At 43.9% G+C, this 27,737-nt stretch overlaps 1 protein-coding gene across 1 annotated transcript; it reads left to right on the top strand.

The window, feature by feature from the left end:
- The first annotated feature begins 1,244 nt into the window (after window positions 1–1,244).
- Window positions 1,245–26,723, top strand: MAL2 (mal, T cell differentiation protein 2). The gene is made up of 4 exons (XM_053929741.2): window positions 1,245–1,490; window positions 15,111–15,281; window positions 21,547–21,702; window positions 24,405–26,723. The coding sequence occupies exons 1-4, from the start codon at window positions 1,359–1,361 to the stop codon at window positions 24,474–24,476; spliced, it is 531 nt and encodes a 176-aa protein (XP_053785716.1). The 5' UTR covers window positions 1,245–1,358; the 3' UTR covers window positions 24,477–26,723.
- Window positions 26,724–27,737: the final 1,014 nt, after the last annotated feature.

The raw sequence follows: 27,737 nt of genomic DNA, 5'->3' as shown, positions 1-27,737 counted from the left end.
CGCTGGTGTGTGTCGTTTCACCTTCAGCTGATCTTTGAGAATGTTCATCTCATCTCCTTTATTTCACTCACAAAATGTTGACATTAAAACCAAGGATTAAAGTGAGGATAAACTGGGATGGGGAAATCAAAGCACACATAGACTTTGTAAATATACTTATTTATTTATTTATTTATTTATTTACAGTATTACTTTACATTGATTTCGGGCGTACACCATAGTGGTTAGACAATCTTTACAAAGATTGTATATACTTTACAAAGTGTTCCTGTTAACGTTCCCAGTGCCCACCTGGCACCATACATAGTTACTGCGATATTATCAACTATATTCCCTATGCCGTACTTTATTTACAACCCCGTGGCTATTCTGTAACTACCAATTTGTACTTCTTAATCCTTTCACCTTTCCCACCCAGCCCCCGACCCCCGCCCCTCTGGCAATCACCAGTGGGGTCACACACAGTTTAAAAATCCCTTTTAAGTGAAATTAATGATTAAAGTTTTATATGGAAAATATAACATCTGCATCATAGGTACACAAAAACGTGATGTGTGTATGTAAAAATTCAAAAACTAGCAGTCATCACGTTAGTTATCACTTAAGAAGCGCTTAATATACGCTAAACTCTTTTCATGTTGTGTCATTTTAATCCGGGAGTCCGTACCAGGAAGACACCCTCATCGCCATGTCACTGAAGAGCACATTGCACCACCTGCGCGCAGAGCAGCAGGTTGCCTGCCCAGCCTCCGCCGCCAACAGGTTTTGGAGCTGAGCCATCTGACTCCAACGCGCGACCCTATTCCTGATGAAGTTTGAAACTTACCACTGGAATCCCACTTAAAGCAGATCCACTCCAATTTTTAGGTGTGACTGGTGACCTTGATTTTATCTTCTGATTCACAGCTCCAAGATCAGTTTGCAGTTAAATTGAAGAAAGTGGAGTAGGGGAGCTGTGCGAGTGGGGGCAGACAAGTGGACAAGACCAGGTGGGGACCAGGAAGAGGAATAGAAGGAATACCTAACGAGCACAGCCGTGGAGCTGGACGTTGAGAGCATCCAGGGAGGCAGGGCGCTGGTCCACAGAGGGGGCACAGAAAGCGGAGCGGGAAGGATCGCGCCAGGTGGAGGCCGCACCTGTGCACGTGACCCGCGCGGGCACAGGGGCGGTGGCGCGCTTACCTGGATCCACGTGACGGGGCGGGACCGCGAGGTCCGAGGCAGTGCAGCCACGCCCCCTTCCGCGCGGCGCGCCCGAACGCAGGGACCCGAGCTCCACGGCGCGGCGGGAGCCCGCGAGGTGGAGGCGGGCGGAGGAAGGTGGCGGCGCGCGGAGACGCAGCAGCGGCAGCGGCAGCATGTCGGCCGGCGGAGCGCCAGTCGTGCCGCCCCCGAACCCCGCCGTGTCGTTCCCCGCGCCTCGGGTCACCCTGCCAGCGGGCCCCGACATCCTGCGGACCTATTCGGGCGCCTTCGTCTGCCTGGAGATTGTAAGTGGGGCAGCCTCGGCGAGGGTCGCGCCTGGGCGGCAAGGACTGGCGGCGGCATCCTTGGCCCCGGGGCCGTCTCCCTCCGCGCGCGCCCCAGCTCCCGTCCCTTTAACTTGGCATTTCCCTGCGCGCCTCCGGGGTCCCATAGGAGCCCAGCGCGGCGGGGAGCTGGGCGGCGGCGGGCCCTCGCGCCTGGCACCTGTTAACGCTGGCACCTGCGCCCCCGCTGGCGATAGAAATGGCCCCGAGAGAGCGAGCGGGCGGTCCGGCGGGACGGAGGTTTGGGGACTTTGGGAGAAGAGTGTTGGGCTTGAGGGAGCCATCAGAGACCCCCGGAGGCTTGGCCGGCGGCCGCGCTGGGCTGGAGCCAGAGCTGGCGCTCTCGGCCTTGCCTGTTGCTAACCTGCCATTTTGTTGGGTGGTGCAAAGGTGTAGCCGACGAGCGCCGACCGGGAGGCTACCACGCTGTGGAAGGCGGGCTGGAGGTAACAGGAAGAAGAGGAGGAAGGCTGAAGACCTGGGCTTTTCCCCTTCTTGCCATTATGAGTGCCCCTTGGATTGGGGAGAGGAGCAGGGCTCTCGAGGCAGGGCAGAAAGAAAGTGAAGTGGGTAAGGTGCCCTTGGCAGTTTCCAATCAAGTGGGCGTGGGAATGGGGAGGGAAAGGTAGGAACGGGGCTGTCGGGTTCCTCGGCCTGCCTTTGCGCCTTCTTCTTTGGTTTACCTATCTCGGCCCAGTTTGTAGCGCCCAAGTGAAGGTGAGGTCACCTGGCCTGTTGTGACGCCCGCTTGATCTGGAGACTGGAACTTTTTTCAGAGGAACTTTTCGGAGTTGGGAAGCTTTTGAAGCTCCTTGTGGGCCAGGGGGGGATTTGCAAACATAAATTGGGCAACCCGAAGTTGCGTCATGCCCTGAGAACTACAAATAGAGTGAAAATGTCAGCGCCTCCGCGGGCTGGTTTTGTTTGCTCCGTGTGGGCTTTTCATATCTCTCCCCTCACCCCCTCCTTTTGAGTTTGCATAACCTGGATTTGGGTCGCTTCGGTTTCCCTTTTGTGCTTGTGGGGCTGGAACACCTTGTGAGCATTGGTTTTCTGCCCTATTATGCTAAGGTGGCTAGGGCACCCTAAGTTTAGCTCAGATTTGAATCTGAAAAAGGAGATAAGTGAGTTACAGGCCATGACATCAGTAATCGGATCGTGACTGCGAGGCTAGGAGGGGCTGGTGTGAGTGGAGCCCAGCTCAGAAGCTTGTAAATGCTTCGGGTGAGGCGTAGGCCTTCCTGTGAGAAGCGTGGGGGGTAGATGGCGTCGGGCCCACTGCACCGCGGAGAACAGTGAAGAAAGATTGTATAGGCTCTGGGCTACTTCAGTTCCATGTTCCCTAAGCCCCAGCTGTCAGCCTGCCTCTTTCAGAAGTTTTTGCCCCATCCGCATGCGCTTGTAGTAGAATCTACAGACTGTTCACTTAAATAGATTCACTTTCTAAACGCCACTGCCTACCTTAGCCTCATCCTAAGTAATAATATGTGTGAATTTTCAAATTTGATATGTTGGTTACGTTTTTCTAATATTTATTCAAGAATATACTTACGTATTTACATATGTATGTATATATGTAAAGAAACATATATACATACATGGAACTACTGGGCTGCGTTCTTTTAGTTTTTTCTGTACGATGGCTCTAGTCGTGCTTAATTGTCTTTAACTTCATTAGAAACAATTTTGTTACATTGCATTGTGTGACAGCTGTCATATCAGTGTGCATATTTTAAAAACTTATCAAAATTGGTGAATTTTTGTGCAGCCATTTTAATATTGAAGATGGAAGGAAATATGCAACATTTTCAGCATACTATACTTTATTATTTCAGGGAAAGGTAAAAATACAACTGAAATGCAGAAACAGATTTGTGTAGTGTTTGGAGAAGGTGCTGTGACTGATCGGATGTGTGAAAAGTGGTTTGTGAAGTTTCTTGGTACAATTGACATTTTGGCCAAAGAATTCTTTGCTGTGGGGCTGTATTAGGCACTGGAAGATGTTTAGCAGCACCCCAGGCCTCTCCCGACTAGAAGCCAATAGTGGGAGATAGCCACCGTACTCAAAATACCCAAATCAATACAGTTATTGGTGAAAATGAAAAATGTGTCTTTATTTTACAGGAAAAAACTAAATGGACTTTTTGGCCAACCCAATATATATGAGTACATATGCAAAAAGGCTCATCCATGAGTCATCTAATCAAATCCCATCACAGGAACCACCTGTGAACATGTGACACTTTCAGAAACACTGCCTGGTTCTGAGGGGAAAGAGTGGAAACTGAGTTAATCTATTTCCTCTCCCCTACACCCATATCTCTTTATTTATCTAGCCCAGTGGTTAGTGCTCATCTCTTGCTGTGCTTAATTACTTGGGCAGCTTTTTAAAATACTGTTGCCAGCCCAGACTAATTAAATCAGACTCTCTGGGGGAGCGCCCAGAGTCTGCTAGGTTTTTTAAAAGCTCCCGGAGGTCCTAACATGCAGTCATGGCTGGGAACCACTGCGGGAGGCCGTCCCCTGGGTTCTGTGGACAAGACCGCTCTTTCTGGTAGGTGTGAGTTCTCTGTCTCTTGTAGCATGTCTGTCCCTCTCCGTCCTAGCAGGGGCCCCAGCATCACACAAGTATTCAGTTTATTCCTCTTATCTCTTCATTTCCTCTGGCTTCCTATCCCCAAACACACGGAGTACCCTTATCTAGCTAGAACAAAGTCCCTTCCAAAAGCCATTTCAGCTTCCTTTTCACTGAGGCCAAACATCTTGATACGTTTAAATCTTAGGCCTCCATTACTCCTTTTACTTGAATACCAACCTCTCTCCTTCCCATACTCTGCCCCCCAAAGTAAAAGGACCATAATAGTGCAATGGAACTAGTGACTTCAGCGAAACGAGACCACACTGGAAACAAACTGTGGCTCTGGGTGGATCATTCTATCTAGAATGCCCACCCTGAGCAGACGTACAGATATGAACTAGATAAGCACTTTGGAAGCACCTTTGGCCCCTGCTTTCCTAATTTCCCTCTAGTTTTCCAATTCCGCTCCCATGGCCCCTCTTTAGAAATTCCTCCAAGCTCTAAATGAAATGTGAGATTTGCCACATTTAGGTGATCTCCTTTCTATGGAGCCATACTGTTAGCCTCTTTCCATGTCTCTGGGTATCTCCAAATTTCTTCTTAATTTTAACCTTCTTTTCAAATTCATTTGTCCTTGTAATTTCTGTGTTTATGTCCTGTTGCTGTCTAAAACTTGACAGATGAAAACAGCGTCTGCCAAAGGTGGCCTGGCCTGTCAAGGGTTCACTGAGTTAATGAAACCGTGGTCTTGGAGTTCAGTTCTCACAGAACTTGGTTGGAAGAACTCAATTCCAATCTCCCTGACTGCACCCCATTCACAGTCTCTCAGCTGGAAGCCATTTATTGGGCGGTATTTCAAAAGATACAATAGTGCCTGCCTACCAGCACCAAGTAAAGCCACTTAGGGTACTAGCCTGATAGGCAGAAAAGATGCAGCCTCATGTGCATGGGGCAGCCTTCTGAAGCAGGTGTGTGCTCCACGCCCGGGTACCGAAGTTGTAGGGCCCTCATTTTTGTGCTCAGCTATATTTACCAATGTATGTTTGCCACAACGAGTTTACTACTGAGTTGGTTTTGTAAAGTGAAGCCTTTTAGTTTAGAATGAAAAAAAATCACTTTCAAAAGTTATTTTTAAATCTCTCAGGGGTTTCCTAAATTAACGTTTTTTAAGTCACTCCTCAGGTCTTTATTGAGTAACTGCTGTGTGAGAGGCAATGTTCCAGGAACAAATGTGCTGGGACTACCTTCCTCAGGTCAAAGAGCTTGTAACCTGGCTGAGAGGGTATACGCAGAAACACCTACCATTCAAGGAAGACAGATGTAAGCGTGGGAAGTGAACTACAGCTACGGCATTTCCTGGCCGGTCTCTTTATAAGAAAGTAACGTTGGAGCAGCTGTACTACTAGGCTGAATGAGATATTTTGGTCCCTGTCCTCAATGAGCTGATCTTGTGTAACGCACGAGAAAGATCCGACATAACAGTATTAAACACGAAAAAGAACAAAGGTCACTATTGAATTCAATGTTTCACAGTTTCAATGTTTAGAAAACCATTTACATTCCCCGCGATAGTCATTAACATTCCCTTTATCAGAGATATTTTGGGACTCTTATTCACATGCTTCTAGCTGTAGTGTTTTGGATGCCACAGTACTTTTTATTTATTCAACAAACAATTAAGAATCTGGTATGCATCAGGCTTTATTTTATGCCCTGGGAATAGGACCATTAACATAGCTCCTGCCCATAAAAGAAATTCCTGTACAGTGAAGTATAAAGTCAAGAAAGAATTACAGGGCTGTGGTTGAAGTGATAAAACTGGGTTATGCAAAGCACTATCGGAAGACAGGGTAGAGTACATCTGGCCACTGGGGACACCAGCACAGGCAGCTTCATCGAATGATGACATCCGAGTTAGTCTTAAACGAAGTGAAGATGTTCAATAGGCAGAAAAAGTGGGAAAGAGAATTCCAGGGAGAAACGTGGGCATGCGCAAAGCCCAGAGATAAGAAGGGCCATGGCAGGAAGGTTCTGGCAATGGTTAAGGCTTTCTGTTTGTTCGTTTCTACGTGACTTGTGGGAAGGTGGCAGAAAAAGAAGGAAAAAGCAGAGAAGATTCAAATTGTGATTTGATAAGAAATGATAGGCCAAGGCGTAGAACGTGCCCTGTCTGTGATGGGAAGCTGCTGAAGGACAGGGATAGACTCGATCGGACTTGGGTTTTAGAAATCTGTGAGCGGTGAGGTTTGGTTACGGAACAGACTAGAGGCAGTGAGATCAGTTAAGGGGCTTATTGCAGTGGTTTGGATAAGGGATGATGAGACCCAGAAGTAGGACGAAGGAAAGAAGCAGAGAAGAGAGATAGATTGGAGGCTCGGGAGGTCTCGCAAGTATGTGAAGTTTATCGAGCAAAAAGGAAACAGGAGTCATGGACGTGGGCAGCAGTGTGGTGATTGTGGGGCAAGAGGAATGGAAGGGGGATAAATGGCCATGGAAAAAATATAATTAAAAAAAAAGAAAAGTTAAAAAATCAGTATGACATGTCCTGAAATGAGACTATGCCAAACTGAAATATAAGCTGTAACTCAGAAGAATTATGCCAGAAAAGCAAACGCTAATAAAGGGGTGATGGGGAGGGAGGGGCTGTGGAGCAGGCATGTGCATTCACGCAGGTAAGTCTCTGGAAGGGATTTCAGGTTATTTTCAGCCCAAAGCTTTGATGTTCGTTGAACTAACCCACAAATGGTGAGATCCATAGAGATTTCTTTTCTTGCCCAGAAAATTGATTTTTGGTTGCAAAGGGAAATTGTGTGTTTGCCGTAGTAAAGAGGGGCTGGCCACGGGTACTCTCCCTCCCTACAGGGTTTTAATGCTGTGGGTCAGATTTTTCCTTTGCCTCTGAGTTACAATTTTCATCCCTGTGAAACAGAGTTTTTAAAGCTTTAGAAGAGAAAATAAACCTATGCCCCTGCCAGTGATTATGTTCAGCAGTCCCTGGCCTCAACTGGCAGCCCAGTAAGAAATACGAAGAACTGAAGTATGGAGAACTTTAAACCAAGTTGCTGACAACCTTGACCTTGAGCTCCCAAGTAAAAGATCAAGGAGAGGAGATTTGTTCTGCAGAGCTCCATAGAAATGTGGCACCCGGTGGTAGGAGCCATGGACATGGCGTATCTGTCCTGATGTGGACGAATAGAAAAGACAGACTGCAGTGACCCAGGATGAGAACCAGGCTGGTGTGCCCAATGCTGCGCCCCTGCCGTACTCAACAGCCGCTCTCCGATTGTTCTGTAGGACACGCTGCACAGTGCGTGGAAGTCCCCTAGGGAAGCTGGCCGGAGTGGAGAAGGGCAGCCCTTGTAAGTCCTGCCCGACTCTTAAAATACCACGATTCTTCTCCAGGAATTGGTAGTTTGACCTGATGTCCTTTGTCCTATTCTATGTGAAAAGGGCCATGTCCTTTCATAGCCGCCCTCTATGACATTCTTAACTTTTTTGTGTAGTAGTTTTCAGGAAGGGGGGAGATGAAAAGGAAGAAAAGAGGCAGATTTGCACAGCTCTTGCCTTTGTCGGGGACCTCGCATGCGTGGGCATTTTCAATTTATGGGCTGACCGGTTATCTACAAACATGAAAAAGAGGATTTTAAAAATCAAGGAAAATTATAAACAAGAATAAAAAGGGACCTGAGCGTATTTCTCCCATGTAATATGTGCTCTGCATTTCAAGGTGAACATCAGCTATCTGAGAAGCCAAAACGGAAGTTTGGGTCCCATGAGGAGGAAGAAAGTATAATTCTTTATAGCAAACATATTTCTACAGCTTTCAATTCTTTTGCATTAGGGTATTTTGTATCTAGACCTGTTCTATTGCCACCTCTCTTTGCTTCCCCAAACTTGCATTGTTTTTCTTTCCATGATTTAAACAAGAAAACAAAAAAAAACCTTGCCAACTTGTACCTGTAATTGAGACCTGCGCTAGGACCAGTCCATGTCCAGTTTAAATAAGAGCATGGGGGGGGGACAATGGGGATCGATGGGGAGAGCAGGAGGGGTGTGTGTTGGGGGAGTGGGTGAGGCACAACATAAACACTACCTTGGTCAAAAGTTTCCACGGCAATTGCAGCAGAATAGGTAACCTGAACAAATTTGGGGCTTGAAGAAGGTTGAAAACGAGGTGTCATGAGCTAGACTAGCAAAAGGTGCCAACTTCCCCATAATTTTCCACTCTAGTCTTCTGAGATCTTGTACTGGGTGGTAGGCGTTGCCAATAATAACTTGAAAATTGAGAAGTAATGTTCCTGCTTCATGAGATTCTTGCCCATTTTTGAACACCCACCATGTACCAGAGGGTGAGCTAGGCTGCAGATAGCAGCGTGTTCCTAGCATCCCAACCTGCACTTCTGGAGCATTTTCTTCTAGAACTGTTCATTTCACACATTGGTGGTTCCCATTCATTTCGAGGAGAATGCAGTTGAGCATCTTCTATAGAAAAAGCACTGTCCTGGGTTCCGAGGATTTGGCGATGTTTAAGGCAAGGTTGCCCACTCTGGCATCGCAGTCCAGTGGGTGAAACACACCTGTGTACCCAGGGTTTCAAACCAGTTGTTGTAAGCATGGAGGATACATGCATCCGTAACCATGGCAGCACCATTGATGGCACCCAGCAGGGAAGTCTTTTTGGAAGAAAAGCTTGTATCTTTTTGGAATATGTAAAGTTCAGTTATCCAGCAAAAATTCTGATGGCAGCATGACCCGTATAATGGACTCAGTGTGCAAGGGATAAGAAACAGAGGCCAGAGTACACACACAAACATATACACACAATATATATATATATATGGAAAGGAGCATTGCAGGGGACTAGGTGAGCTTGGAGAGCAGCAGCATTCTCTAGCACCACTACCACCTGACTGTAGGCACATTGTGAATGAATATACTTTTATGGGCTACCTTGTAAATACATCTGTCAGTTGTATCTGTTGACCAACATACATCCCCGGTTTAAAAAAAAAAAAATCTGTTGAGCCCTGGCCAGGTGGCTCTGTTGATTGGAGCATCATCCCATACACCAAAAGGTTGCAGGTTCAATTCCCGGTCAGGGCACATACCTAGGTTGAGTGTTCTATGCCCAGTTGGGATGCGTACGGGAGGCAACTGATAGATGTTTCTCTCTTTCTGTCTCTCTGTTCTCACATTCTCTCTTCCTTCCTCTCTCTCCAAAATCAAAACAATATATCCTCAGGTGAGGATTAAAAAAAATCTGTTGAAATACAAGTTGTGCTTTAAATGGAGGTCATTGTGGGTGAGCTCTTTACTAGGGGATCGATTGCTGAACGTATTAAATAGTTCCTTCACCATGTTGTTTCATTTATAGGTACCCAGTCAATAAGCACCCATTAAAATAGGAGGGGTTATCAAGTCAATAAGGTATTCTGAACTTTGGGGGGTGGTACAGTTTCCTTTGTGGTTCTGATGGAAGCTGTGGACCGTGTCCTCAGAAAAAATGATTATGTACTTATCTACCCTATTTGATTTCAGGGAATCAACCTTCTCTCTGCTCCCACCAAGCCAATCTATGGCAAAAGAGTAAAAACCTTGGTCTGGAATAAACACTGAACTTTGAAGGGGGGACAGAATAACATACTATTAATACCATTAGCTCTAGAAGCCAATTGCCAGGTTCAAATCCAGGTCTAACATTTATAAACTGTGTAACTTAGGGCAGTTATTAATGTCTCTCTACCTCACTCAACTTGTCTGTAAAATAGGAATAGTAATATTCTCAGATTTTGTGAGAATTAGATTGGTACAAATAACACACTTAGAATAGTGCTTGGAACATAAGAGCTCAGTAAATGCTAGCTAATATTTTTATTACCTTCATTAGCTCCACCCTCTTATTCAAACTAACTCTCTAAGCCGGACTGGAAGATATTTCTTTCCTCTGGGCTTGCTGGGTTGTTGATTTTCACTGCTGTAAAGTGATGAAATACCTAGTATGTAAATAGCATGAGAATTGGAAAGAGAGGGACATGGGTTATATACAGGAAGTTCTAAATAGTGAAGCATTTTTCCTTAGGGGCAGTTGAACAGTCCTTTACACCTTGACATTCACTCACCTCCTGTTCTCCTTCCCAACAGTGACTGAAAATAGGTCAGAGTTGGAATCGGCCTGTTTACTTGTGAATAGTAAGAGTACGTTCCGACGGTGTCAAATGGGTTTGGAAATTATTGGCTGAGATGTCGGAGGGCATATTTATATAAGCAGGCTATTAGGAAATAAGTGACATTTGAAAAGAAAAAGGGAATTTGCAAAGAGAATCCTTTGGGGACGTAAGAATGCCATCCAAATAGGAGACAAGTGACGAAGGCTGCTGTCCCGGCAGCCAGAATTACAAGAGTTGCTGTTTCTTCGACGCCATGCTTTCCCGTGGGGTCATGGGTTTTTACCAGCCCACGGCTTCTAGTGAAAACATGTTTTAGCTCCAACTCCGAGGGCTCAGTTCAGTGTGAGGCGTGGACGGGTACTTCCACCGTTTTCTTGAGGGAAGGCTTCAACCAAGCCTCACCCCTCTGGCCTGCCGGGGCCAAACTAAAGTGAGAATTTGTGGTCAGCCACAAAGGGGGCGGTTGTTCTGGGGATGTACAGCAATGTAATAACTGCAACTCAGGATGTATCTGAGCACTTGAGGTGTGTGGCAGGGACACACAAAGTGGAGCTCGGAGGGTGGGGGAACGGTCACAGGGAGGGCCCAAGGCTGCTGCTGGGAAATGTTTGCTTTTGCATTACCTGGCAGTTGGGCCATCGGGCCGTCCTTCGTTAGAGCTGGAGGAGCAGAGTCCTGGCCCTGACTTAGGTCCTGAGAGAAATTGCAAAATGCGATACAGTTGTTGTGAGCTGGTGGGTGTTAACTAAACTTGCTGTGCTAATCATTTCACAGTGTATGTAAGTTAGGCTTTGCCCTTTAAACTTACCGTGGGTGCTGTGTGTCCATTACATCTCAGTAACACTGGAAAAGACAGGTTTTGAAAAATGTGATACATTTGGAAGTTTTAACATAATCAGACATCTTTGGATGCCAGAGAGCAACGGAAGGCTGCGATAGACAAAAATGAGAATGCGGGTTTAGATCCCAGAAGAGAACAGCCTGCCTGGCGGCCATGGATTTCCGCCCGCCCTTCACAGCATGTTTTCCCTGCAGTTGCTATGACATCTTATCAGCTGTTGTCCCTGGGATTTTAACCATGTTTATGCTCCACTGTTCGTCTCTGAAAACAAGGCTCCCTCCAGAGTCACGTCTGCTTAACAGGCTGCCGGTAGTGACAGTGTATTTGGTAACATTCTGAGCTTGACGATGCCTGGAATTAAATGAAGAGAATATACAGAGTATTCGTAATGTGAGTCAAAGAATTTGTGAAGTCGGAGCCAGATGGGGAAGCTCGGGAGAAAAGGTAGCTTTTGGCCAAAGGAAATCATGAGGTAGGGAAGAAATCATTGTGTCGAAGCCCTAGTGAAACCAGTGTGGCAGAGTTACAGCGAGGAAGGTGGCTCTCCAAAGCAGGCTTCACTGTGTCCTCTGGCCCATCCCCCAGCTCCCAAAGCTACTGGGGTGAGCAGGACTTAAATCCGAATTTCCCAGGCTCTCTGAGATAGGGGTGTACTTTGTAGTCTCTCCATCTACCCCATCAACACACACACCGCAGTCGGGGAGGGGAATCTGCTCTCTTTGCACAGAAACACTGAGCTTCCTTTTCAGGCCTTTGAGGTGCTGAAAGGCTGTCATTTTGAGTATGACAAGAACAATTAATGTACACCACATCACTTTAGCATCTTCTGTGAAAGCCCTGATCTGCTTGAAAGCCTGCTTCCAGCCCCGCCTCCCCTGCTGCCTGCCCAGACCCCTCCCAGGGTGTTCCCTCTCCCTCCCAGCCTCTGGGAGCTCATGGTGCTGAGCTCTTTTTATAGCACTGTCCGCAGTCTGCTCCTGCATCAGATTCCCCGGTGTCTGTGTCTCTCTTATTTAGAGCTCCTGGAGAAGGAACCTTGCCTTTTTTTTTCTTTCTTTTCTTTTCTTCTTCTTTTCTAGAGTATCCTTCCATAGTGCCTGGCAGTAGATTTGAGGCTGGCCTGTTTGAGGTCCAGTCCAGGCTTATGAAATATTTTATTTCACTCCAAGAGATCATATACCCTGTTCTTCTGAAGTGTCAGTTTATCACAGTTCCTGTATCATATAATTACGTTATCTATTTGAGTCTGCCTGCCCCTAATAAACAATGGCCCATTGTTTTTTTATTACCCTTGATACTCCTACCTTCTCAATACATGACGCTTGTGTTAATAGATAGTTAATAATGATGCCTATTTCTTAAACAGTATTTAAAGGAATATAGGTTATTTGTAGTGGAAGAAAAGGCTACCAGGAAGAAGAGGCCAAGAAAAAAAAAGGATTTGAAGACCTTATCACCACCAAATATTTATTAAACAGTATGAAAGTGTAGACAATGTTTTATCAGGATCACTATTTTTTTCATACCTTCTAGTAATGTTGTGGTTACATTTTTTAATATGCATAGATCTTCATGACCTAGATTTATTTCATGAAACTTTCTGGGTTGATTGTTAATGTTCTATTTGAAATTAGGACTTGAGATATACCACCACAATTATAAATTGGTTAGGTTGGTGCTTTAGTTTTCATTGCTCAAGTGATAATTTATTATGCTTTCCAAAATGTTTTGCAAAGTGGTAACGAATTATATAACCGGGCCTTTTTTTTTTTTAAGCAACTCTAATTAAAACTTGTGTCTTTAATTATCAGTGGCTTGTGCGATTGGGATATTTTCTAGATACTTAAGAGGCAAGATGCACACGATGATGGGTTTCTAATACCTGGAGTTCCAGCTGTTCTCATATGGGCACTAGGAGTTTTTTTGCTCACAGAGCATGTATGTGACAGCCTTCTGTGTGCCAGATATACATGCTTCTGTGATATCACGTGTATGTAAGAGGGGACCGGTGCAGGGGGAGTGGGATCGATTCCCACTTGCCTGTAGGTGCCTTCAGGACAGGTACATAGCCTAGGTTTTGTGTTTCCAAATCTAGCATAGTGCCTGACGGACAGTTAGGGTCGGATTATCACACAGCTGAATAGATGGCTTCGGGTGCAGAGACCCAGGAAGCAGCATGCCAGGGACTGAAAGCCAGGGACATTCGGTTTCAGTGTTTCTCATCAGTGTCACGTACCCACGATGAGGAGGTGTAGTGCCCAGAGGAGGGGGGTTCCTGAACATGGGGCGGAACTTGGGAAAGACTCTTTGGCCCATGGGCTATCCAAGATGAACTGTGAATGGGAGTTTCTCAAATACACATGGGGGAGGGGAGGCATTCTTGGCCAGCATATGTCAGGCCACGCAGACACGAAAGAACTTGATCTTTGGACTGTGGATTTTTTTTTCTATAGCATAAAATGTGAGACAGTTAGTGGCAAGTGACAAGGATGCAAAAGGCAGGTTAGATCATAATGAAAGGGCCCGCGCACCACGCGAAGGCATGTCTTCGTGGCCTTCGTGGCCGAGACCACCTTTGTTAGATTCGTGAAGTTTAGTGTCGACGCCCCCTAGCCATTTCCCCCTGCCATGTTCTCTCACTCACGCCTAGTTGCCCAAGTCATAAATCTGGGTATATTCCATATCTTTTGCTGTCATGCACATCGGATCAGTCACCAGCTACCATCCTGTGTACTGTTTAAATTTCTGTCTCATCTATTCACGTCTCTCTGTGCTCAGCGCCCTGAGTCTAGTTTATACTCGGTTGTTATAATAGTGTCCTCTGTGGTCCCCAGCTCCATCCTTTCCTCTCCAGTCATGTCACACGCTAGCCAGAGAGAAATATCTCAATGCATACCTGGTCGAGTTAGACTGCCCAAGATGATCTGTGTCCTCCCGTTGCCCTTGGGCGAAGTTCACTCCTTGACCTGACCTTCAGGACCTTCAGCTCAGTCTCCAGCTCCACCAGGCGCTCTCTAAGCTCCCACCCGGTCATCTCAAGCCCCACCTCCTTCCCTGCAGGGGCCTTCTCACCCTGCCACTCCCCCCAGCCCTGCCCTCTGGGTCGTTGCTTCCAGAGAGTATTTTCTGACTTCTCAAATCTGGATTCAGAACCCTCATTGTGTGAGCCTGCAACCCTCAGTATTTGCCCGATTGGGACAAGCATGACGCAGCATTTTCATCACCTGCTTAACCATCGCCCTGCTATGCGAGACTGTGAATTCTGTGATGGCGGAGGCCGAGTGTAGCTTGTTTACCATTTTATTCCTAGACGCTGGCACAGTGCCTGACGGGCAGTAGGTATGTAGTGAATTAGATCTATGAATATCTACAGTGCCTACTTCCATGCCCTGCACATAGGAGAGGATCGGTGAATGATGGTAGATTTTATTGGCTACTATCACATACAACAGTTGAAACGTCTATTCTATGTAGGCAGTAATTTCACATGTACAACTAGGTCCCGACCAGGACTGAAACATGGCCATTAGAAGCGACAAGCTAGAAAGTGATGGCTGACCTTTGCTAGTAAACGTCGAGACGTGGTGAGAGCAGAAGCCACTGTGCAGTGCTCTGAAGAGTACCCCCCACAAGAGGTGGAGACCAAGCAGAGATGAATTTGTAAAAATGGTTAACTGAGAAGGAAAACACTTAAGAGAGGGCAGTAGTTAGGGAGGCAGCAAGGTCAGAGGAAAATATTTTTAGATGATGACAGAATACTGGACCTGTTCACGGGCTGAGGACAAGAGTCCCGCCTGAAGGCAGACACAGAAACAGGTGTGGAGCTGGGTGAGGCTTGCGAGTGAGAGCCCCGGGCTGGCACGTGACGGGGGAGGCACCTTACATCGTGATGAAGAAAGAGGGTGGTGACGCTGCAGGAGTGTCTGCGGGCGTCTGATACTCGCACATTCAATTCTGCTGCACAAACTTACTGCCGTTTTTCTTTTTCCCCTTAGCTGTTCGGGGGACTCGTCTGGATTTTGGTTGCCTCCTCCAACGTTCCTCTACCTCTGCTGCAAGGATGGGTCATGTTCGTGTCTGTGACAGCTTTTACCCTTTCCCTCCTCTTCCTGGGTGTGTTCCTCTCCGGCATGGTGACTCAGATCGATGCCAACTGGAACTTCTTGGTAAGGGATTTTTAGGTCTTTTCCAGGAAAATGTGGGGAACTTTTAACTATCTCATTCCATCCTGAAATGCCTGAGCTTCACTCTATCTGTTGCTTCTGTTGGGAGAGATGAGGTCAGACCACAGCGTCTGCTTTGCTGCCTTGCTGGGCAGCAGGATCCCAGGTTGTGAGATTCCTGTGTTGATAGAGCTGAGCAATCTTTCTGTTACTCCTTTATGAGCTGGATGACCTTTACTCAAAAGCTGTCTTAGTTCATACAACCAATGAATTGCATGACAGTTATTGAACTATTGAACAGATGCCTTTGATTAATGGATCCCGTGACATATAAGGTCTGTCCAGAAGGTGTCCAGCCATGTAATATGAAAAATAGTGACATTTCTTGAAAAAGTTACAAGAAACATTATACATAGGGCAATGACACCTCATTCTCCTTCAAAGTGGGCACCTTGGGACCTCACATAGTTCTCCCAATTGCCATCAGCTGCTCCATCATATTTTCCAGAATCTCATTGATGGTCTGAAATCTCTTCCCTTTCAAAGGGGATTTTAGTTTTGGGAAAAGCCAGAAGTCACAGGGCACCAAATCTGGATCATAGGGGGGCTGAGTGATTTGATGTTTCACCAAAAACTCTGCACGAGACGTGATACATGAGCAGGTGCATTGTCATGACGAAGCTGCCCATCTCCAGCAGCCGCGGCCTCCTGAGTCATCCACATAGTTGCTGGGAAGGAATGTTCAAGCTTAATGCACAATTTGATGCAGATCCATTACTCTGCTCACTCAGTCATTTTGAATGCAATGGCCACACAGTACACATGCTCACTCAACAGCATGTACTGCCTCCCACTGACTAGTACAGTGAAGTCATCATTGTTCACACATGCACATCCCAGTCCACTCTCCTTGGCTGCCAGGTTACATCGATGTCGTGTAAACCATTCTCGTTATATTAACAATGGCTGGACTTTTTCTGGACAGACCTTGTATATCCTGATATTTTCCATTGATTTCTGTTTCTAATGTTAAATACATATATTCTTTTCAGAAAACAGATGGCTATATATTCTACTCCTCAAATATTTAGGAAAGAAAAGGGATGTTTTATGTTTACAGACACAGCTTCGAGATACTGTGGGTTCAGTTCCAGATGACCGCAGTCTAGTGAATATCGTAGTAAATTAGGTCACAGACATTTTTTGGTTGCCTAGTGCATAAAAAAGTTATGTTTACACTCTATCATAGTCTGTTAAGTGTGCAATAGCATTATGTCTAAGGAAAGAATGTACATATCTTAATTAAAAAATACTGTATCGCTAAACTATGCTAGGGTTTTTAACTGGCCTTAATTTCAATATTGCTGTGTCTCAGGCAAAAGGGAGGTGAGAGGATAGGAAGAGAGTGGGGGCGGCCAGGGCAGAACACACAACAGTTATTGGTTAAGTCTGCCATCTTACATGGGTGCAGTTTAAGGCACCCTGAAACTATTACAATAGTAGCATCAAAAAACACTGATCACAGATCACCCTCACAAATATAATAACGGAAATGTTTGAACTGTTGTGAGAATTACCAAACTGTGAGACAGAGACGAAAAGCGAGCAAATGCTGTTGGAAAACAGTGCCAAATACATGATCGAGTCAGGGCTGCCTCAATATTCAATTTTTAAAACACACAATATCTAAGAAGCACAATAAAGCAAAAGCACAGTAAAATGAGGCATTGCCTGCATTTTCAATTGCTGTTCTAAATTATCAAGAATTGGTAAATTTTAAGAAATGAATTTGCAACCAGCGCAATTCTTAAAATTGTGACACCATTCAATTGTATCAAGTTATTTCCCTTTCCCCATGTAACAGGCTTGTGATGATTCATTCATTCTCTGGGCCTGTCTCAGAATGGCCCTGTGGAGCGTGAGTTCCAATCCATGGTGCACAGCGCTCTAACCAAGTTCATGACCAGCGCCCCTTTGGTTTCAACCACACATTGGTGTTTAGAAACTTCAGTCAGGCCTCTAGTCAGGCTTTATATATGTCTCTTTCAAGTATGGTAGCATTTTACTCAGCAACTCAGAACAGCTATTAGAGGAATATTATTTGTCCTTGCCTTATTGATAAGAGCATGAGGAGGACTGTCTTCCCAAATGTTATCAGCAGTCAGGTGAATGTGGCTGCCCTCATGAATCCAGCTGGGGTCAAAGGGCGGGTGTAAAGCTAAGGGGAAGGTGCTGCCGTGGTTACTGCACAGGCTTCAAGGTTAGGTCTGGTTTGCTTGATAAGTGTGGAGCCTCAAGCCAAATAGTGAACCTCTGTGAATTTCTATTTCTTCCTCTGTAAAATGATAACAATTATAGCTACCTCACCAGATGCTGTTAAGGAGTAATGAAATTAATGTATTATAAAGTGCTCACCTTTGTGTCTAATTCAGAGGAAGTAATCAGTGATCATTTCTTAGCCATGCCGAGGCTGGCAGTAGGAATCTTTGAAAGTCCTTCCGTGTCTTAGGTTGCCGATACAGTGTGCTCTTACCTTTTTGCCGAGAATTCTCATTAATGATGACAAAATAGTTGTAGTAGTTGGTCAAGTAATGAAAATCAAAGATCCGTATTTAAGTTACAGGTAGATGCCTACTCTCCTCTTTCTAAATGCTTGGCTTTCCCATAATATGTATGAATGAATCGGTCAGTCCCTAATATTGGTAAGCCCCGTGAGGCTCAAAAATGGTACCTGAGAGGATGCACCAGAACAGCCCTACTGGTGCTTTGGTGATAGTTAATACACAGTCACTGCCCCAGCCTCCCGCCTCCTCCCAAGGGCTTGGGCCTCCATCACCCTGGCCCTTCCTCTGGGGCCTTCCTGGACCTCCTCATAGCCCAGCAACTGACAAGTTAATTGGTAGAGAAGTAGTGAGTCTCCAGGATCCTGCAGGGCCCAGCCCTCTTTCTCAATGTCTAAAGCACATTCCTCATCCATGTTTGAATATTTTTCCAATAACACGTCTGATTTTATTAGACATATGTCCATACCATCTTTTTCCTTGTTGTTTATATTGAGTCTTATTGTCGGTATTGAAAACAGTCATTCATATTCTTTTTGATTCATTAGGTTTCCTATGAAATTAGAAAAACCTACCAGTCTGATCCATAGGTCACCTGCAAAGTTCATCTTGTGAGCTTGTTTTCCTTTTTAGCTGGAATGGTCCTCTCTTACTGAGGGGGAAAATGGTAATGGCAACACAGCGCCCAGCACAGTGCTTGTCACCGCACAGGCTCATGATACGGCAGGCATACTTTCTTTTCTTTCTTTTTTTATTATTGTTTAAGCTGTTACATAGTTGTTCCCACTTTTCTCCCTTTCCCCTTCCCCAGTCTCACCCTCTCCCCACTCCAAGTCAACCCCCACATTGTTGTCTGTGTCCGTGGGTTGTGCATAAACGTTCTCTGGTTGTTCCCTTCACCAGCTCTCATCTGGTCCCACCCCTTCCTTCCCGCAGCGGTCAGTTTGTTCTGTGTCTCTAAGCTTCTGTTATTATCTTGTTCTTAGTTTATTGTGTTCGTCACATTCCACACTGACTGGCTTACTTCACTTACATCATTTTCTTCAGGTCCATCAATAATGTTGCAAAATCCAAGAGGTTCTTCATTTTTACAACTGTATAGTATTTCATTCTATAAATGTACCACAGCTTTTTTATCCACTCATCTACCGATGGGCACTTAAGCTGTTGCTAAATCTTGGCTATTGTAAATAGTGCTACTATAATCATAGGGATGCATATATTTTTTGAATTGGTGTTTCAGGATCCTTGGGGTATATTCCTAGAGGAGGAATGACTGGGTCAAAAGGGAGTACCATTTCTGATTTTTTAAGGATACTCCATACTGTTTTCCACAGTGGCTGCACCAATCTGCATTCCTACCAACAATGCACTAAGGTTCCCTTTTCTCCATATCCTGGCCAACACTTGTTGTCTATTGCTTTATTGATGGTAGCGATTATGACAGGTGTAAGGTGATATCTCATTAAGGTTTTAATTTGTATTTCTCTGATGATCAATGATGTCGTACATTTTTTCACATGTCTATGAGCCCTCTCTATGTCCTCTTTGGAGAAGCATCTATTCAGGTCTTTTGCCCGTTTCTTAATTGGATTTGTCTGTCTTCCTGGTGTTGAGTTGTCTTAGTTCTTTGTATATTTTAGAGATTAAACCCTTGTCAGATGTATCATGGGCGAAAATGGTCTCCCATACAATGGGCTTCCTGTTCATCTTGCTGATGGTTTCTTTAGCTGTACAAAAACTTTTAAATTTGATGTAGTCCCATTTGTTTACTTTCCGCTTTGTTTCCAGCCCCTTAGGAGATAACTCATCAAAAATATTTCTATATTGAATATCTGAGATTTTACTCCCTGTGTTTTCTTCCAGGACTTTTATGGTTCATGACTTACATTTAAGTCTTTTATCCATTTTGAGTTTGTTTTTGTGTATGGTGTAAGTTGGTGATCTATTTTCTTTGTTCCTTCCTTCCTTCCTTCCTTCCTTCCTTCCTTCCTTCCTTCCTTCCTCCCTCCCTCCCTCCCTCCCTCCCTCCCTCCCTCTCTCCCTCCCTCCCTCCCTCCCTCTCTCCCTCCCTCCCTCCCTCCCTTCCTTCCTTCCTTCCCTTTTTTTGCATGTACCCAGTTTTCCCAACACCACTTGGTGGAGACTGTGTTCCGTTGTATACTCTTGCCTCCTTTGTCAGACATCAATTGCTCACACGGGCGTGGTTTGTTCCGGGGCTCCCTGGGCTGTTCCATTGATCCACAGGCATACTTTCAAAGAGCCAACTCTTGCTTTTAAGGAGTTTGCTGAAATGCGTGCCATGTTTGGAAATAGCGCCTTTTCTTTTCTTTGAGATTTTCTGCATGCTCTGCATTTTTGACCACCTGGTTGCTTTTGATAGTAGTTCTGTAATACATCTTGTGTGCTCTCAGCCGGAAAAGTGTTTGAGCCATGTGTATCACCACGTTGTCACCAGATGGTGACAGCTGTGAATTGCTACGTTCTGAAATTGTTAGATTTAATTGTTGAAAAAAATAATTGTTTCCCCTGCGATAATGGTTTAACGTTGCCTGTATACTATTCATGAAGGAAAAGAGAGTGCATTTTGATAAAGAATTAATTTTCTAGAAGTATTTGTAATGGATATTAACTACAGTATTTATAGCTTTTAGCTTTCACTGATTGTGAGGTTAAATTAACATGCTTGGTAAATGATTTTTGTATTTTTTCCCAAGATTTTTAGTGTTGATATATAAATGGTGAAATAATAATATAACATATAGTAAAATAAAAGTGGACTCTGGAACCAGAAAGACCTCTGTGGGGTTAAGTTCTCCCTTCCAAAGTTCATCTTTGTGTGTCTTTGAGACACTCAACTAAAAAAAAATTACAAAGAAGAAATTTCTTATTTGTAAAATGGGGATAATAAATGGCGGTTGTAAGGATGAATGATAATGAATGTGAAGTACCTAGTGTATGGCAACTGTTAACAGAAATACAAATCAGTATGTTGATGATATATTAATTCAGGTAAGATGATGTGAATTTTAATAGAGTTATGCTTTATGTTAATACCAGCAAGGTATGAAATAACCTAACAGTTGAGTTTTGTATGAACATTTCCCATACTTTTTGTAAAATACATGAATTTATTATTTGTTTTTTAGAATGTTTGGGGATATGTTATTGAATTCTATGACTTTATAGGTCTTCTGTATCTTTCAATGTATGGTGTAACAATGTAATGGATAAAAATAATGATTGCTAAAAAATAAAATAAGTATAAAATGTGTGTATATATTATATAACTATATAATATCCTACAGTAATATAGCTATTGTATAATAATCATAATGACAATATATAATTTAAATGCTATTTTACTTAAGTTTAAGGACAGTATATGTTATTCCTTCTTATATTCTGTTCATTAGTAATGACCTCGGTGGCACCTTAATGTAAATTAAATTACATGCGTCATTATAAAACTCAGTATACAGAAGGTTTTCCACCACACCGATTACACTGGGCCACTTGATTTTCATTGGGATTCTAATAGCTTGGCATTGCTAAAACAGCCAAAAGAAATGGCTAATGTAGTTCAGGTTTGATTAAATGTTCTAATCTCCCAGAACCTCAACTTCGTCATTTGAAATAAGGAACAGAAAAAAAAAAATGTATTATTAGTTTTCATTGTAAACGTCTCTCTCTCCCTCCTCTTTCAGGATTTTGCATACCATTTTACAGTGTTCGTCTTCTACTTCGGAGCCTTTTTGCTGGAAGCAGCAGCCACGTCCCTGCACGATCTGCATTGCAACACGACCCTGGCTGTGCAGCCGCTCTTGAGCAACAACCAGTACAACATAAATGTAGCAGCTACAGTGAGTGTTTGACGCTGACCCTGTAGCAGGACTGCCCTTCCACTGTCAAGGTCTCCAAGTACCTCCGCAGGCCACAGTAGTTTTCTGTAGTAATAGCTGTTAGCATTAAACGTATAATAGCTACACGTCTGTACAGTAACCTTAGGAGCAAAGCACTGTCATTACCCCTAGTGTTGTGGATGGTGAAAGCGAGCACAGAGAGGGTGACATTCGTGTAAGATTATAGCAGTCCATGGCAGTTGTTGGCCTTCCACAACAAAGTCTACTTTGTAAAAAGAATTAATTGTGCCTTTTACTTCTTGTAACTTCAGACACGGTAAGGGAGATGTGTTCTTCGGTGTTCAATCCCTACTTGTAATTCATTTGGATTCAGTGAATATTTACTGAGAGCCTACCAGGAGGCAGGTGATTTGCTGGGTGCTGGGACAGGGCTGAATAAGGCCCAGTTCCTGCCATGGAGGAACATCCACAGGAGTGGGAAGGTAAACAGGCCACTGCAACAGATGGTATAGGGATGAAATGCCTTCCATAGGGGAGTTTTTGGATTTTTTTTTCTTTCTTAATTCATAGACTTAAGTGAGTTTCATAGCCAATTTGAATGAATGATATAGTATTTCTGTTCTTATAGAGGGTATCAAACATCTAAATTATTCCCTGATATCTCTTGATGTTTCATATGACTGAACAGCAAGTTGTTGCTTCTAATGTTTTTTACACAGATAGCATATAAACTTCCAGGACTCCCCATGTAGCCCTTAAAATATATCTGGATTGATGCTGTCCAACAGAACTGTCTAAAATGATAGAAATGTTCTATAGGTGCACTATCTAATATGGTTGCTACTCATGAATTAATTTATGTTGATTAGTTTAAGTAGCCGCATGTGGCCGGTAGCTGTTCTACTGGACAGCACAGGTCTGCAGTGTAGGTTCTGAAGGGTGCAGGACTGCTGATTCCGAGATCTTCTGCCGTGAAGTTTTGCAGGCCTCTGTTAGGACGTCAGAATGCATTCATGGTGAATCAATTCATGGTCCACAGTGAGTTAGACTGAAGGTGGGATTGCAGCGGAAAGGAGGCGTGGTTCTAGCTTTGAAAGGCTTACAGATCAGTGAGCCTTTCTTTTATGAGAAATGTAACTGTTGTGCTTAAAGAAACCTTACTTAAAACCCAGTAAGTGTGGACAGTAAAAGCACACATGTCCTAGTGGGAGGGGGGAAAGAGGATCTTCAATGATACCCAGCCTTCCTCCCCACAAAGCCACCTCTAACCACCTCCTCACCTCTGAGGTGCTTTCGGAGAATCCTTGCGATCCCAAGATCATAGTCAGGAAGCCACTGATTTTAACAGTTTTACAAAGTGAAACGCAGGGACTTAGAATTGACTTTCTTCCCACTGAGTGTCCTTTGTGTTAGTCGTCCATTATTACCAAAAGGTTTTTCTTTGCTACTTTCATCCCTTCCTTTTCAGTAGTGCAGGCGAGATTCCCATGACAACCCCTGGATCCAGGAAGTAGCCCCATGATGATTTATTTATAGCTGCCCTAAGATCCTACTTTCATAAGAATAATAGGTGCTCAAGTACTTGACTGGTAGATACCATCAATTTTTCACTAATATGTCTTTGCCTTAGGAGCTCAGTTTTCAGTGTTCTGGCTGCCCCTCTTCTGTGACTTTGTCCTTGTTGTCCTTCCCTTTCTCTGTCTGCCTAAGGGAAGTTGCCTTAGTAAACCTCTACATGCTTCAAGTTCTACATTAAGTCCCATTTCATCCCAATACTCCAGTGGAAGTACAGCCTGTTTCTGAGTTTTAGTAACATTTAAATGTATGAGCCATTCATTTGTGATACATATTGAATCCCTCAGTATTAAGTGGAAAATTCCTCTTCACTAATAATAGATATCAAAAGTGTTAATTCTTACTCAGCAATGCTAGATTGGAGATGTACCAGAGAGGAAACCAGAAGAAGAAGGGGGGGGGGGCGGAGATAGCAGAAGGGTAATTACACTGGGAAAGAGTTCTTTCGGTTAATCTGATATTCCCTCGCAGAGCTGCAGTTTTCTGGTAAAAGACCCCTGCACTTAAAAATTCTCTGTCATATTTAACTGCTCTGTCTCATAGTTTATATGGACCATAAACCCCCCATATTGGCAGGGCAGTCTCTGCTGTTCATTTCTATACACCAAACGTCCTCACTGGTGCTGGAAAGATCCTTGTTGAACACTAAGGCCAGTAATTCAGAGCTGAGTGCAGCCTTGAGGACTGTCTCCCATGCCGACCTGATGATTTATTTCTGTGGGTTTTCTTGGGTCACAGAAATGATCAGCTCCCTCCCCAAGTCCTAATAATCGCATTTTCCTTGGCTGTGAGATCGCTGTGCGAATAGACATCTCATAATGCGCTTTTGAGCACCAACTGGGGGTGTCACGAATACTTAACAAGCGAGTCCCGTATGTGAACAAAGGCTCAACCTAAGGCTGTCAGCACATGAGAAAACCACTAGGGGCTAGAATCTTTAAAAGAAGGCTAGTGTTGTGCGGGGATAACGCAGCGGCACCAATCACCAAAAAAGAGAGATGAATATGAACACTTTCATAAGTGCTGAAGTATCTTTCGGTAGGTTGGCCAGTCTTGTGTGTAAGAACGAGCATTTCCTTAAAGTCATGTTGTAAATCTGATGAGAATTTGTGTTTCTTTTCCCTTAGATTTTTGCCTTTGTGACGACAGCTTGTTATGGTTGCAGTTTGGGTCTGGCTTTACGAAGATGGCGACCGTAACACTCCTTAAACCCTAACTGTCCGTGGGTCAGTTTCCCGTGTCTGCTTTGTACATCTCATCAACTCGGGTACCATCTGATCCAGATGCACCACCGTTCCAAGGGCAATTTGCTTAGTATAGGGAGAGACTCTTAAGTACAGTTTTGGGGTTATTTCAAGGATAGAATTTTAATTTTATTACACTATTAAATGGAGGAATGGCCTTTAATTTTATATGTCTCTTTTCTTCTATTTCTTTTTTTAAAGAAATTTTTCTTTTATAGCCATAAAATACACAGATTTTTTTTATATATATATATATAAAGGGATGTCTCTTTTGTTTAGTGGCTAAATCCTATGAAGCTTAATTTTAATGGGTAACTAAAACTCCCTAAAATAAAATACATTTCAAATAGGCCTCCCACTGAACTCTATTTTTAGTTCAATAAACAGAGATTGGCATCTTTTTTCTATAAAGGTCAAAAGGGTAAATATTTTAGGCTTGTGGGCCCTGTAGTCTCTGTCACGACTACTAACCTCTGCTGTTGCTACATGAAAGCAGCCGTAGATAAGATGTAGATGAATGAGTGTGGCTGTGTTCCAATAAAACTTTATTTACAAAAGCAGGCAGCAGGCTGGATTTGGCCTGTGGGCTGCAGGCTTTGTTTGCCAACTTCTGGTGCAGAACCTTAGTTATGCATCTGTTCATTATTGTACTGACCCCGAAAGGTACAACGCTAATGAGACAAGCCACATCATATTCAGTCTCCTTATGTAATAACCACATTGCCTTTGTGCTTCTGGTCAAATGCTTACCCTTGAAGGGGCGTACAGTTTCTCCAGCTAATTCAAGCAGTGTCTTGAGTATAGGAAAAAGTAATTTATGACATGACCCGAGTTGCTTAATCAAACTTGGGGTCTGCGAACCCCGGAGCAGAACTCTCCTCTGGTGTCCTTACCATGAGATCTCCAGAAACCACCAGCCACTACTGGAGTTGGTATCCAGCTACTTGTGTCTTACTTTGGATTTATTTATGCTTCAGAATACAGCTCTTTGCCCTGTGCATGAATATATGAATATTTGTATGTGGGTATGTGAGGCTTTACCAAATAGAGCTCTCCGAAGAGTTAACTTTTTACTTCTAATTATTTCAGGTTGCTTTCTGAGTTAAATTTAAATAGATTATTAAATGTAACTTAACATTGTAGAGTCTTACATGTTTTGTAGTAGCCCTGAGATCTATGTTGTTTCTGCATTAGTGACAGATACACAAAGTCAGTTTTAAAACAACAGCCATCACAAAAACTGTGCATGACCGAATAGCACAGGAAAGTATTTTAACCCCGTAGAGAGACCCTGGTTGTGGAAAGGTGCCAAAATGGCTTGCGTGGGAGAAGTCGGGCCCGGCTGCCACCACACTAGTCAAACAACGTACTCATCTCTGGCCCTGAGAGGGCTGCGTCTGAGAGAAGAGGGCTTTCGATTGTTCTGTATTTTCAACCCTTGCTTTCTGTCCAAATCACCTCCTCTGAGCGCCGCATAGAAGTCGGGCTAGTAGATTTCACGGAGCGCAGGACAATCCTGAATGTGTAGCATGACCAACGCTCAACAATCAGATGCCGTTGACTTAATAGTCCCCTGGACAGAAGGGTCTGACTGGGTCTGGCTGTGACGTCATTACAGTGATAAGAGACGTGGTTCCACGTGAGGCCAGAGGGTGTCAGTCTTAGGCCACTATACTCATGTCGTATCTTTTCTCTACCACCCTACGTCCTTGGTGTTTCTAGCTCCGCATCACACACTTAAACCTGTATGACGAATTGTATATTACTAAGTCCTAAATGTGCCATAAGGATATATAGTCCATTCTAGTCGAAACTGTTTCAAGTTAGTCTGCTAGGTCTAGTTGGGAGATTGTATTTTTGTTTCCAAGGTATAACAGGTCCGTGCTTGGGGGCATTAAATGTAATGATTTCCGAGAACTGCTTCGATGGCACTTTTGTAAACGGATTGCTTCTCGATCATTAAAAACCATGCCTAAGACTCACCCGGCTGGGCGGGCGTAGATTTGCAGACGAGCCGTGCTCTAGATTTGTGAGTGGAGTGACAAAGCACTTGAACAAAAATTATGGCATTTGAGAAGTTTTTACATATCTTAGCTGTAAAATGAGAAAGTGTTGGTCGGTTTTAAAATCTGGCAACTCCATGATGAAAAGAAATTTACTTCGTAAGTGTTATGACTCTAATAAAGTATTCATTTGGTAATCCTTTTTGGTCATCTATTTTTTATTCAGTTCACTTTGAAACTCAGTTAAAGGTTTTTAAACTTGACAGATTTGAAACGTCTAGTCTCATAATATATAAAAGGGTTCTGCTTTAAATATTTCAATGTAGAAGACAGTCTCTCGGGAAATGTCACTAAATCTTTTTTTCTTTAATGAAGGTCAAAGGGGGGAAGCCTTTGGAAGTAATATTGTAAAGGAAGTTTCGATTATATTCTATTTCATTTAAAAAAGCATTTATATGATGCTTAATACATGCCCAGCAGTGTTCTAAGCAATTTTTTTTTTCAAATATTGGCTCACTTAAGTGTCGTCACAGCAGCTCTGTGGGGTAGATTCTCTCCTCTGCCATCTCATTTAGAGACGGCAGAAGTAAAACACAGATCTTCAGAAACACCCAGGGCCATGTACCTAAGCAAGTGGGAAAGCTGGATGTGAAATGTCGCCAGTCTGGCTCCAAAGTCCAGGCTTAATGATGATGTAGCCCTCAGTTTTTTCCAGATTGTACATACGTTATATATCCAAAAATATGACCCTCTCCCCCCCCAGAGAAGTGTTTAGCAGAATGTTTAGTAGCATCATTGTATATGATAGATGTCATCTTTTAGGACTCGTTTTCTCATAACCAAGGACTCGCCTTCTTCTACTGTGTTCCTTGGCAGTTTCTCTAAGAGTATGTACCATCCAGGGCTAAGGAATTCTTTCTCATCCAGTCTCCTTGATAAGCATCCTTAAAATCCAATCCCATTCGAATTCCACTGTCTCCTGCTGATACAGACTAGTTACTTTCTGCAGTTGCTTTGGGGTATAATCTCTTTCTTCTTTATCGGACCCAACATGAATTCAGCTGGGCTATGCTGAGGTTTAACCGTAGTCATCAGCCTGGCATCCAGGAGAAAGGAGGGGACATGTCCTTGGGAGAGCCTTCTGTTGGTTTCCTGAAAGAGAGGTCTCATGTGGGGAGAGGACTAACTCTTAGTAAGGAGGAATGACACTCCT

This window comes from Desmodus rotundus, chromosome 8, assembly GCF_022682495.2.
Source record: "Desmodus rotundus isolate HL8 chromosome 8, HLdesRot8A.1, whole genome shotgun sequence".
NCBI classification, from domain to species: domain Eukaryota; kingdom Metazoa; phylum Chordata; class Mammalia; order Chiroptera; family Phyllostomidae; genus Desmodus; species Desmodus rotundus.
This window is presented reverse-complemented; position numbering and strand designations above follow the sequence as displayed.

What these genes read in the sequence shown, in the direction of transcription:
- MAL2 (XM_053929741.2), top strand. Translation starts at nt 1,359, where the DNA reads ATGTCGGCCGGCGGAGCGCCAGTCGTGCCGCCCCCGAACCCCGCCGTG. An exon ending in CCTTCGTCTGCCTGGAGATT is followed by an intron (nt 1,491 to 15,110) that starts GTAAGTGGGGCA and finishes TTTTCCCCTTAG; the next exon opens with CTGTTCGGGGGACTCGTCTG. An exon ending in ACATAAATGTAGCAGCTACA is followed by an intron (nt 21,703 to 24,404) that starts GTGAGTGTTTGA and finishes CTTTTCCCTTAG; the next exon opens with ATTTTTGCCTTTGTGACGAC.